This window comes from Phytophthora infestans, genomic scaffold (genome assembly GCF_000142945.1).
Source record: "Phytophthora infestans T30-4 supercont1.2 genomic scaffold, whole genome shotgun sequence".
NCBI lineage: Eukaryota > Oomycota > Peronosporomycetes > Peronosporales > Peronosporaceae > Phytophthora > Phytophthora infestans.
Window position 1 is genome coordinate 2731362 of NW_003303757.1, and position 12332 is coordinate 2743693.

Below are 12332 nucleotides of genomic sequence, written 5' to 3' on the forward strand. Positions count from 1 at the left end.
TGTGTTCAAGGTCGACGACACCAAGCTCACCAAGTACTGGAAGCAGCTTCAAGGAGTGATGGGGAGCAATCGGCTGTGCATTGTTGCAGGCCGATGCGGCTGGACACGAACAAGTCATCTCGTTCCAGTCCAGGTAGCTCAAATCCGCCAGACGGAACTACCCTGTCCACGACAAGGAGCTCCTGGTAATGAAATATGCTCTAGTGAAGTTTCGATTTCATCTTCTAGGCTCAAGGCCCTTTGTGATCTACACAGACCACGCATCCTTGAGGACGGCGACGAATTCGCCTCACCTCTCCCAACGGATGGCGAGGTGGCTGTCCTTCTTCGCGGAGTACAGCTTCCGCGTCGAGTACAAGCCGGGCAAGCTCAACGTGCTTGCAGACGCCCTCTCTCGGCGTCCAGACTACGAGTTGGCCCACATCACACGGGTGACAACGGATCTATATGATCGGATACGCATGGCGTATCGGAACGATGAGGCTGTCGCGCCTATCGTCAAGTTCCTAGCATCAGGAACGGGCGCGAGGTACGACTGGCTTTCGTCGCGACAGCGTTCCCGGCTCCACCGATATGATTTGAAGGATGGTCTTCTCTATTACCGGGTGGAGCCTAGTGAACCTCCACGGGTAGTCGTACCCAACGACGAGGATCTGAAGTTCGATATCCTCGCGAAGGCGCACGACGCGCCCTCCAGCGACCACTTGGGCCGCGAGAAGATCTTCCTGTCGGTCTCTGAGGTCTTCTGGTGGACCCATGGGTCGCCTGGTACGTGAAGACATGCGAAACATGTCAGCGGGTTAAACCCGCAGGGCACACTTCGGCTCCGTTACAGAGCCTGCCCGTTCTGGCTGACTGTTGGAAGTCGATGAGTCTTGGCTTCATCTTTGGGCTTCCCGCCGACGGACACGGCAACACCGGAATTTTGGTGCTCGTGTGTCGGCTCAGCAAGATGGTACATATCGCTCCAGTGCACGTTACCGTCACAGGCGAAAGTACCGCGAGGTTGTTCGTCGATGACGTGTTCCGCTATCACGGTCTCGTTTGCCAAGTCTGGCGGAGCTCGCAACGAGCGTTCAAGCCCGGCTGCGTTTTGGAAAACGCTGTTTCCTTTACTGGGAACTTGTCTGAAGATGTCCACTGCGGACCATCCACAGACATACGGCCAGACAGAGCGCGTCAATCGAGTGCTCGAGGACACTCTGCGCAGTGTGTGCGCGGAAGCCCCACGTACGTGGTCGACGCAGCTTCCAGTTGTTGAGTTTGCGCTCAACAACGCGGTGCACGCGTCCACGGGGCTCACGCCGTTCTACTTGAACGGCTTCAGTCACCCCAGCGTGCCTCTCACTCTTCGAGGAGACACTGACTCCTCTATTCTAAGTGGGGGAGAGGCTCGAAAAGCCCTTTCCTCCCAGGTCTCGGGTGTGAAACCAGTTTCGCTGCGGAAACAAGTAGAATCCTTTATGGATACCAAGCTGAGCGTTATCAGCAGGGTCCGCGACGCCATGTCAGCGGCCCAGGACAGACAGAAGGAGTACTCTGACAAACATGGAAGAGGAAACTTAACTGTGTGTTAAAAGTGGGGGGCTTAGTGCTACTAGACACGAGGAGCCTACCGCTAGACACTGTCAGCTCTGTCGGCAGCAACAAGCTGAAGCACCGCTTCACCGGACCATTTGCAGTCCTGACCAGACATAGTGCGTCGTACACCATCGACCTGCCAAAGTCAATGAAGACGCACCCGACGTTCTACGTTGGACGTCTTTAGCGGTACCATGATCCACAGGGGGTTGCTGACTTGCAGACCCGCTTTGGCCCAACCCCTCGAAGCGATACCCGGCCACAGACGTCGACGAGGGCGTTGGAGCAGGCACCCAAGCCTCGGGCTGAACAGAAAGACTGCGATGGAGACCGTACGCCGGAGGGGCCCCGTACGAACGGACCCCAGAGACATACGCCGAGTACGTCGAGTACGTCGGGTACGCACCATACGCGTACAACTGGGAGTGCACCGAATGCGGCTCCGGCCGTGGCAACAGTCCCTCGATCCGTCGGATCATGCGGAAGGCCTCGTCCAGATCGGTCGAAGATACCCGGCAATCCACCCGCAGATGCAGGCTCGCGACCTCACGCTTCAGCAGGTCCAGGCGGCCCGCAAGACGAGCGAGCACGCCCTGATTCCCGGCCTGAGCGGCAGCATCACCGCCAGTCCCAAGGCCAATGCAATCTCAAGCCCGAGGGCGTGTTGACGAAGGCGGTCAACCTCAGTGTCCTGCGTCGGACCCGCAGGAGAAGCACTCGGACGAGAGTAGCGTTCAGGAGGCGCTGAGTACTCGTACCCGTACGAGGGCACCTCCGCCCCTGCTTGACCGGAATGGAGATGTCCACTACCACGTGGAGCGGATCGCTGAGAGTTTGTACACACTCGGAAGCTAACTTCCTCTAGCACAAGGTGCTGTGTGACCCCGTCACAAGATGTGTACATCGGTCTGTTCGCCGGTCACCAGGTGCTCCACATTGAACGAGAGCGTATCAGCTCGTATGACACGGTAGGAGCCAACCCAGTCAGCTTGTAGCTTGTTTCCTCGCTTCTCATCGACTCGAATTTTCAGCAAGAACCATTGACAGGTTCTCTTTTGCGAGCAACTATTGGACAGTTGCTATTTGAAACTGTGATCCTAAAAGGGTTGAAGTTTCGCATTTTGGGCTCAGTAAAAACAAGACACGTGAACCTAATACCGGTATCGATAATACGGGTTCATTTAACTTGACGACCACGCTACACAATACTAAGTACTAGTTGATTCGACTGAGATAGGGAGGCTGTACTAGGCTTCCTTCCATCATCGTGTTGCTCTTGTTTTTCTTGAGCATGCTGGCCAGGCGAGCGTACATCCGCCGACAGCGCTCACTGGAGCAACATGCTGCTGGAGTACGTCACAACTTGCAGACTTTGGATTGGGGTTTTCTTACAGTTGTTATAAGGATGCGATTTTTACAGCTCGGATGACCGTCGTCTAGACGCAGCACTGAGAGACGCTGAAGAAGGTTTCAATGTGTGCACTGTCTGCAGCTTCGAGAATTTCAAGCGCTTCAAGTTTTGCACAGTATGTGGAGAGGACCTTGTCAACAACGAACCGGATGAAGATCGTAATACCGGTTCCAGCAAGAAACACTCAACGAGGTTGTCGTTCTTACCGCTACTTAAACATGAAAACAAGGTGGAGCTTGGTACCACGACTCCTCCAGAGCAAACAGCAACAACTCGGCGGCGTCTGCGTGCTCAGCGACGCAAAGAATGGACCAGGAAAATAGACGTTGACGGCCGTGTGTACTGGTTCAGAGATGGTCGGTGGGAAGATACGCAGTTCACGGTGCTCCTTGCGAACTTCCGGTCCAAGTCTGCGATTGATTCAAGCTCATCGTCAGTGAAGCAACTCATGGCGGCATTGATTGGGGTCGACATCGAAGAGGAGCCGCCTACCACTGTTGGAGAAGAGAAATTGTCACTACCAGCGTCAGAATGTGAAATCAATACTTTGGTAGATAAAGAGCCAAACGTGACAACTGATACCGTTGAGCAAGATGGCACCCATCAGCCTTTGTTTGGGTCGGTTGAAGACTGTATTGCCACCTTAGTGCGGGGTACACAAGAACAGCACATTGTGCTTACTCCATCAGCCGATTCAACTGTAGATGCTTCGACTTACCCTCTTGATATCCCAAGCACGAGCCTAGATGGCACCGGTTCAACTCCTCTCACCGAGACGGTATCATTTGCCGCATAAGATTTTCCGTCAAAATATGCTCATTTTGTAACTGCAACGTCGGCTCTGCTTGTTCCTGCTGAAAAGGAGCACTTGCGGCTTAATGTAGAGCGTACAAATGTGTTCGAGGATTCGATGGAATCTCTGGCAATGATCCCGCTTCAGAATTTGCACTCTGTCCTGCGCATTTATTTTCTGGGTGAGAGCGGCGTCGACGCTGGTGGATTGCATCATGAATGGTTTGTGCTGTTGAGTGAAATGCTGGTGGATTCTGCCCGTGGACTATTTGTATGTACCAACAAGGACGAGCAAACCTACTTTCTGAATCCCTGCTCAATTGCAAATTTCTTGCCGAACCAGCTACTTCATTTATATGCAACCGGTCGACTGCTGGGTCGCGCGTTACTGGAAGAATCCATGCTGTGTTTTCATCTTGCACCGTCTCTGTTAAAGCTCATGCTTGGTTACCCCTTGAGTTTTGCAGATGTAGAAGACTTCGACCCAGAAGTGTACGCAAATTTAAGGTGGCTACTAGACAATGAGAATGTCGAGTCGATTGGACTCTTTTTCACCACGACTGTCAAGGAGGGGGACAGATACCGAGATATAGAGCTCGTGCCAGGTGGAAACGCCAGCGCAGTCACTGACAGCAACAAGCGCGAGCACATCGAGCGCAAATGGCAGCACCTGCTAGTGGAGAGCGTGGCACCGCAGTTGCAAGCCTTTCTTCGTGGTTTGTACGAAGTCGTCCCTCGTGAGCTGCTTCTACTCTTCGATCCAGAGGAGTTTGATTTTCTATTGTGTGGATCTGATGAAATTGACGTCGAAGACTATTTGCGCAATACAAAATACTCGGAAGATCTACATCATCATCGCTTACTGATTTGGTTTGGGGAGCTGGTTCGCGAAATGCCGAAGCAATACCGTCGCCGATTGCTGCAGTTCTCCACAGGCTCATCACGCGTACCCCTTGGTGGTTTTAGTGCGTTGACAAGCTACGACGGTCGTTTGTGCCCGTTTACTCTAAAGGCAGTGTCACTGGTAGGCGACGGGTTCATTCACAGCCATGCCTGTTTCAATCGCTTAGATCTACCGCTTTACGTCGTGCGTGACGAATTGAAAGCTGTACTGCACGCTACGCTAGAAACGGAGGTCTATGGGTTTACGACGGACTGATGCAGAGCAACCAGTGCGTTGTGTGGTAGATTTATTAATATGTGAGCTGACTAAATCACGATCGTGCAACGTACAAACCAAAACGTCCATTATCTGTACGCGACTACTCATTCTAATTGTCTATTTAGTTATTTATTCAACATGGAGTTGACGGATAAATGGATGCGAGCTACGGGAGACAATGATGTGAATCTTGTGAACAGCTTACTGGCTAACAACCCAACCTTGCTGGACGAACGACACCCTCACACTGGCCGCACAGCTCTGCAGCATGCATCCGCTTGCGACGCCCACGACGTCGTCCGCTTTCTTCTTCGGTAGTTAGGCTTGCCACACTGATATCGGGAACGAAAGGTAACTTGTTGTTGTAGGAATGGAGCAGGTGCCCTCGTGACGGATGCTGACGGAAACTCAGCTCTACATCTCGCCGCAGCGTCCAACGCGCTATCCTCGTTGCAACTGTTACTGCGTCATTTCCACCATTCATCATGCGACGATAAGAAATGGTTTCGAAAACTGATTAACCAGCGAAATCGTTATGGATACACTGCTCTGCTGATCGCTGGAGAAGAAGGATGCACTGGATGTTGTGCTGCATTGATCAAGGAGGGTTGTGCCGATGCAACGCTACCGCTTTTGGAGATGCCGTTCTTCACTGCAACAGATCTAGCAATTCGCAATGGTCATCATGAAGTCGTCGATGTCTTACGTCGGCATGCATACTGATATAAAATACTTTCAAATACTTCGGCGATATCGGGGTCTTCAAGGATTTGGATTGACGTTAAAGTAGACTTGCTGCAAATGGGGGTCTAATTTTGTTAGGAATGGCTTCAGTATATCCTCCACGCCATCCGGCTGCAGCACAAGAGTCGCAACACGCTCTACAAACTCTCGCCCGCCTGGAAAGAAAAAGGTTAATGCATCTCACACATAACATAAAGCAGTTACAGTCGTACATGGTTGTAAGAGTCCCGTTGTGAACAGCTCGGAAATATAGGTACTTGCGAGGGCTTCCGATTTACTTGACAACATAGCAGCCAACCAAGGCTGAAATGTCCAAAACCGAATGGGTTTACACGTTACCCAGTCACTCGCAATTTTTACGAGATCTCCCATCATCCCCCGAAGCTGCGGGGGCTCCTCCTGAGGCCATTCGCACATAACCAGCATCAGCACCATGACTTCCTGCGAACAGGGAGAACATTGGTAAAATATTAGTTAGATGTTAGCCCCAGAAAGAAAACTACGAGTTTTGTACCCGGACATCGTTACTCTCAGGCGCTTCAAAGCAACCTTGTAGGTCGTCCAGAAAGCAGCGGTATATCTCCGGATGTACCGCAGCTCGTGCATCCACTGCATTCCGCTGCAATGTCTTCGCCATGACCTTCAGTTGGAGTGTGCGTGGGGAGAGAGCATAACTCTTGAATGGGGGCACCAAGACCCACCCGGAAAGCACTAGCCGTTTTATTCCATGAACAATACTTTAACATCTGATAATTGCACTGAGAGCAGCAAAGGAAGGTTACCTTGTACACGAATGCGTTTGCATCTGTCACTCATACTACGTGCAACTGCCAGCAAGGTATTCGTGCGTGGAGCTCCGACAACCCCTTCAGTCAACAATTCACTACCAGATTAATAGAATTATTCAGACACAAGATAAGTCTTTAACAGCCACACCACCACTGGGACAGCTTCAACATCGTGTTACCTATGAGGCGAATGCTCTTCCACCTCAATAGTTGCCGTGTAGGAAGAGTCTTCACGTCTGCTTTGAAGCTCTTGTAGCACCGCTACCAGCAGTTGCGACCGTGTCGGATGTGACGCTAGGAACGGACTCTGCAGAACTGACCGCAGTAAATGAACTCTTGCGAGGCGGACGGCGTCAATCGTCAAAGCCCCATCTAGAGGCAGCGTGGGTAGTGTAGCGACTGGGAACCACTGATGGATACGCACCGCGGCGTCCTGCTGCGGCTTACCCACACTCACCACATGTTCAGCTGCACAGGCCCATTCCAGAGCTCTCTGAAGAGACTCAAGGTTCCATTCGTGCAATTGCGATGTCTGTGTGAGATTCGCTAGCTTAACAAACGTCCGCACATGTTGCTCTTGCTCCATTTTCGAGTTGATTTTTTTCAAAAACCCTTTTGTTACCGCCATACTGTTCTTTATTAAGCTCAGCTTACATTAACCAAGTCATTTTCGTACGTAATGTCAGGCTCTTAAAATAATCTCTTGGAGAGCCCTCACTTATTTTACAATTTTTAATTAAATATTAGAGGTATTTTTTGCTTGACCCTTTATGAAGTAAGCTTTGGCTGGGGATTGGCCAAAAACGCCACGTTTAGGCGACGTCAATGCAAATAAGGCGATAAAAGCAGTACCGGAATTTACGGTATTTTGCAACCGATCAACTTTTTGCAGTGGTCCGTAAAAAGTCTGCAGAACCAACTAAATTAACCAGTTTGACATCAAAACAGTGTCCCAGTTAAATCGCGCCTTTTCTTACATTATTGTGAGCAAAGCGACGGTTTCAAATGGACAGGAGTATCTTGTGCGAGATTTTACGCCTTCCGCCGTTTTTACGCTTTTGACTTGAAGGTACTTTCTACACCGGTTGCAGAAAACCCGTAAATTCCGGTACAGTGGACATTAACTTTAGCAAAAGTTGTTTAAGGGAAGCCGTACCGTCGAGAGCATAAAAAAGATATGCCATATGGCTGCCAATTTGTGACGTCAAGCGCCTCGTTCATTTTTTGCTCTGTTAGTCTGGGTTCGCTCGTCATTCGCTCCAGCTGCGCTCGTGGCGTGTCGGACCCGTTCACCCATCGATCGCTTCAGGCTCATGTTCTTAGCATGTTGGTGAAGGCAATACCGGCGGCTTCGTCGTCAGTCTGGTCGTTGAAAAAGCTTCCTGTACGTCATCTCGCCGCTGGTTATGCGTTCTGGTGCGTCTACTCATAGGCAGATATTCTGAATCACTCACATGGTCACTCCAATTCGCTTGTTTCCGAAATTAAAGGAAAATACTGGCATGGTACCGCTGGCTGCACGGGAACAATTCTCTCCGGTGTCGTCACAGCTTTACATGCAGTACAACATGCATCGATCACCAAGGAAGACGTGTTGTTTCACCAGGTGTATACATGCTTTGGTAACCACACCAAACACTCCCCGATTTGCAGCGTGGACACTATCAGTATTGCGTGTGTACCATGATGGCCACGCAGATGCACACTTTCTATCGTTGATGATGCAGCCATTCTACGTATTTTAAACCCTTCGCCGATCAAGATTATCTGCAGCTGCCAATGGAGCTACAGGTATACACGCTAGTATCGATGGGTCTGTCAGCTATGACCCTTAAGTCTATTGAGCAAGTCCGAGGACGTTTCGCTTACATCCGTGAGGCGGTTGATCTGCGCTTGGATATCACAGAGAAGCATCTTAGCGCAAAAATCCGGTACATCACGCTGTGTTCACTGTTGTCGGTGTTCTCATTATTGCCTCGCGGACGAGTCTGTTTTCAATATGATTTACGGGCTCTACGGCTACGCGTGCAGCCACGTGATCATGCCACCCCTAATCTACATGCGCAGCATGTGATGCAGGATGTCTGCATTGAGTAAGGTTAAATTGATGCTGTGCGCTGATTTATCCACGTCGTTCGCGAGCTGCTACCGCCTTTGGATGCCACTGGTGTGGTGTAGTAGAACACACAAATACAGTCAGATGTGGATTCCTTACACAAACCACAACGAATCGCCGAGTTAGGTCGGCGGTTGTATGGCCTGCGCAGAGGGTGGCCTCCTCGCGGTTCGACCCTTCCGGGACAGACGAGTGGCTCGCTTCCACTCGGTTCCGACTAACCAAGTCAGAGCACTTCCGAGGCTCCGCCGAGTTTGGTTCGGTTGAGCTCGTTCACAACCCTGTGCCCTCCACCAAAGGATGGACGACGGCGCGCGAACGCTTTTACAGGTAACCGATCGCAGAGGCTGCTCAGCTAGAAGTGTTACGGCACCCGGGCTATCCGACGTACCGGCCCACTGAGTTTGCGGGGCTTTCTTTCGCGCGTAGCGAGACTTTGTCCTACCCGGACCGGCCTAATCTCTTGGCGCTACCAGTCAATACCCTACAAACTATTCCTCTCGAGTATCGACGGCAGGCATAATCCAGCCCTATGCCGGATGAGTGTACACGTGTCTTGGACTATGAAAATTCTGCTCTGTTATCTTCTGGGAGCCTTTTCGGCTCCCCCTATTTAATCCTATGTTCTCATACAAATATCTAGTGAAATGTAGTCGTTTAGGATCTCTACCGACACTTCCGCTGGGTTCAGGCGACAGTTGAGCTCAGCGGCTATCCGAATAGCATCGTCCGGACCGATCGCTGAGTACTTACCATGATCCTTTGTTTCTAAGATCTGGGTTATCAGACCGAGCCGATTCTTGATCTAAAGTAGGTTGGCGTATGGTCGAATCTAAAAATTCCTACACCACAACTGCCCCGGTTATAATACGAGCCGAACTGGTGAGTGTCTTAATCCTTCATTGTTCCGCCACCATTGGTCCATACTCGGCTGATGACGTCTCGCGGTTCCCCACCACCTTCTTCGGTACGTTTGTTGCTTCCTCTGTCGCTCACTTGACAGCTCCTTACTCCTCGTCTGTTACTCCAGCGCAATTCGCGGAGCCATCCGTCTCTTCCAGCTTCTCGTCGAGGTGAAGGCGCGCCCGCTGAGTCGATTCCCCGACTCGTCGGTACTCGTGGGGTCAGCGACCGGCATGAAGCTGGGTTGGTCGACCTGCCAAGTTCCCATGAGTCTGACGCGGAGTCGACGGAGTCTTCTCTCGCGCGCCCTCCTGGTCCACCGAGCTTGCCGGGCGACACCACTTTGGGCACCAACAGTCAGTCAAGCTCGGCTGCTCCAGTGAGTCTTGACTCCCTCATGACCATGGTTACTGAGCAGGGATACGAGCGTCGGAAAGAATTGACCTTCTTGGCGAGGCTCATGGCCTACGTATTCCCTCGCTCCGTGGGGCCTTCTGATCCCGCAACGGCGAGCGATCCTGCAGGCTTCTTCCGCGGAGGAACTGTTGGACATCTTGAAAGGCAACTACGCCGCTCTTGATTATTCCCAGGTCATTGGTGATCTCAGGGCCGACAATCAAGCTGTTCAAGAAGAGAACCGCGCGTTGACTCGGCGATTGGACACTCTTGTCCTCAGCAACGTTGACTTGTTCACTCAGCTCTCATCGGCACGACAACAGGTGTCTCGATTGGAGGCTGCTGCCACGCAGTTTGTTAATCTCCTCGCTTCACTGCGAAAAGCTGTAGCCTTGAGTGGAGCAAAACTTGTTCGGGTTATCGAAGCTGAGCAAGGCAATGCTGAGGCTTCGCTGAGTCAAGCCCAGCTCCATCAACAGCAAGTCTTGGATCGAGACGCTGAGATCGCAGTCCTCCTCCGGTCCATCTCCGAGAGGGATGCGGCGTTTGTCACTCTCCAAGGCATTGCTTCTAAGCCTTTCGAGCAACTGCAGGGGTCGGTGCAGCTGTACAGCTCAACCGGCAATCAGCCCTTGCGGCACGCTCAGTTGGTGATCGCTGAGCAGCGGTCAGTGATCTTGCGGCAGAAGCGGCTCATTCGTCGGAACGGCACCCTTCCGATGCACGACCCTCACATGGCTGCTGTTGCTGGCGCCGGTTTGGAGGTTCCTGGACTTGATCCGTCCGACCTTCGTCTTAACGTCCAGCTGTGTCGTGTCTTAAAGTCTCGCTTCCTGAAGTTCTTAACGTTCCAGCTGGCGAATCCCGGCGGCTGGAGTTGATCGTCCATCCTCGCCAAGACGCCTCAGTGATTAGTTCTGCTGCTGGTCGACCTGCTGGTCCTAATGTAGCACCTCCAGCGGGTCCGGCTTCTTCTGCGACCCCTTCTGCGGACTCGGCTGCGGCTCCTGTCAGCTCAGAGACGGCTGCAAGTCAGCCCGAGCTGACCCTCGCCCAGCTTCATCGTACTCCGTTGGCGGACTTGACGTCGACGCAGCGGCTTGGGCGCTATGCCAATCTCAAGTCTCCAACTGCTGCAGGCTCTCGTCACCGTTCGCTGGCGCCGCATCCGCCTCAGCCGTACGCTTGTCCACTTCCCGGGGAGGAGGAACACGAGGCTGTCGGTGCCCTTCTGCGCTCGAGTTCTCCTCGAGCCACCGTGTCCGATGGGGGAAAACCCCGCTCTGGTAAATCGTGTCGCCGGACTCGGCGAAAAAAGGTTCGTCACCTTCTGTTGAGTACCGCCACACAACCGCCTGTCTCCGCTCACTCGGAAGACGACGATGAGGCTTCGGGCGAAGCTGAATACGAGTTTGAGATGACTGAGCCTGCCGACGACACCGTCCTTGCGTCTGATTCAACGACTCTGGTGAGTTCTTCGTCTTCTGGTCCTCTGTCGACGTCGTCAGTCGTGCGCCGGTGTCCTCTTCTGATGTCGTGTGTAACGGGCCTAGAGTGTCCGTTACTAGCTTACACGTAATAATGAGGAAGCGTGCAAGCTCCACGATAGTGAATCCAAGTGCTTAGTCTGAAGGAAAATCAACTCTGTTTTTATTTAGGTCCAGGGCAGCTTGCCCTGACCACTCAAATACACGTCAGCCCCTTATTGGCTGATAATGGGTCTGGCTCCCCATATATCAACCAATAGGATAACAGCAGTTCAGCACACGCTAGCCGTGTGCTGCTGCACCTACATTTGTAATATAAATCCACCTACTTATGTAACGGTGTGGCCCACTACATCACCCCCCTATTAAAGTTGCACTTACGCAACATAAGCGACGGGCGGAGAACAAATCAATCAAAAGGGAAACGAGAAGAAAATCGTGGCCAACAGGAACGAACGAGGCGGGGACGAGACAGATCCTGCGCCACGCAGGAGAAGTACAGCACGACTTGCACTGAAGACAACAGGCGCGGACGATGATACAGCAGCAGCAGCAGATTCCAGCGACGGCGACGTCGCTGATGAGCGCGACGACCGCGGCACGCGGCACCCACGTGATGGACGAGGCGCTGAGACCCTGGCCGCTGTATGACATCTCCGGAGCGCAAGATCCGGAGCCTCTGGACGAGATGAAGGACCTCTCCCGGCGTTTTCGTGCGCTGCGCCAGAAGCCGGTGGACGGCGTTGACCACAGTGCGCTGCAGGAGTCGTGGTGCGCCTTCATCCGGCGCTGGAACCGGACGCAAGCGCAGGAAGAGAATCTCGTCGACTGGATCGTATACCGGGAAGAAATCATCGGGGGCCATTCCTTGGGCGAGCTGCGTGTACGAATCTGCGACAGCGCTTGGAACGCCGACGACCGTATCTGCTACGTGCGAGTTGCTGAAGACTGC

The 12332-nt window shown here is 52.5% G+C and overlaps 2 protein-coding genes across 2 annotated transcripts; one reads left to right on the top strand and one right to left on the bottom strand.

Moving 5' to 3' along the window:
• Positions 1–2921: 2921 nt before the first annotated feature.
• PITG_01536 (HECT E3 ubiquitin ligase, putative) lies at positions 2922–5337 on the top strand (the record flags this gene model as incomplete). Its single annotated transcript, XM_002908140.1, has 6 exons — positions 2922–2932; positions 3002–3542; positions 3855–3966; positions 4252–4749; positions 5147–5260; positions 5315–5337. The coding sequence occupies 6 exons, from the start codon at positions 2922–2924 to the stop codon at positions 5335–5337; spliced, it is 1299 nt and encodes a 432-aa protein (XP_002908186.1).
• A 371-nt stretch (positions 5338–5708) lies between these two features.
• On the bottom strand, positions 5709–7064 carry PITG_01537 (uncharacterized protein; the record flags this gene model as incomplete). The annotated part of the gene is made up of 6 exons (XM_002908141.1): positions 5709–5834; positions 5877–6131; positions 6205–6401; positions 6473–6573; positions 6625–6631; positions 6713–7064. 6 exons carry the CDS (start codon positions 7062–7064, stop codon positions 5709–5711), a joined length of 1038 nt encoding a protein of 345 aa, XP_002908187.1.
• Positions 7065–12332: the final 5268 nt, after the last annotated feature.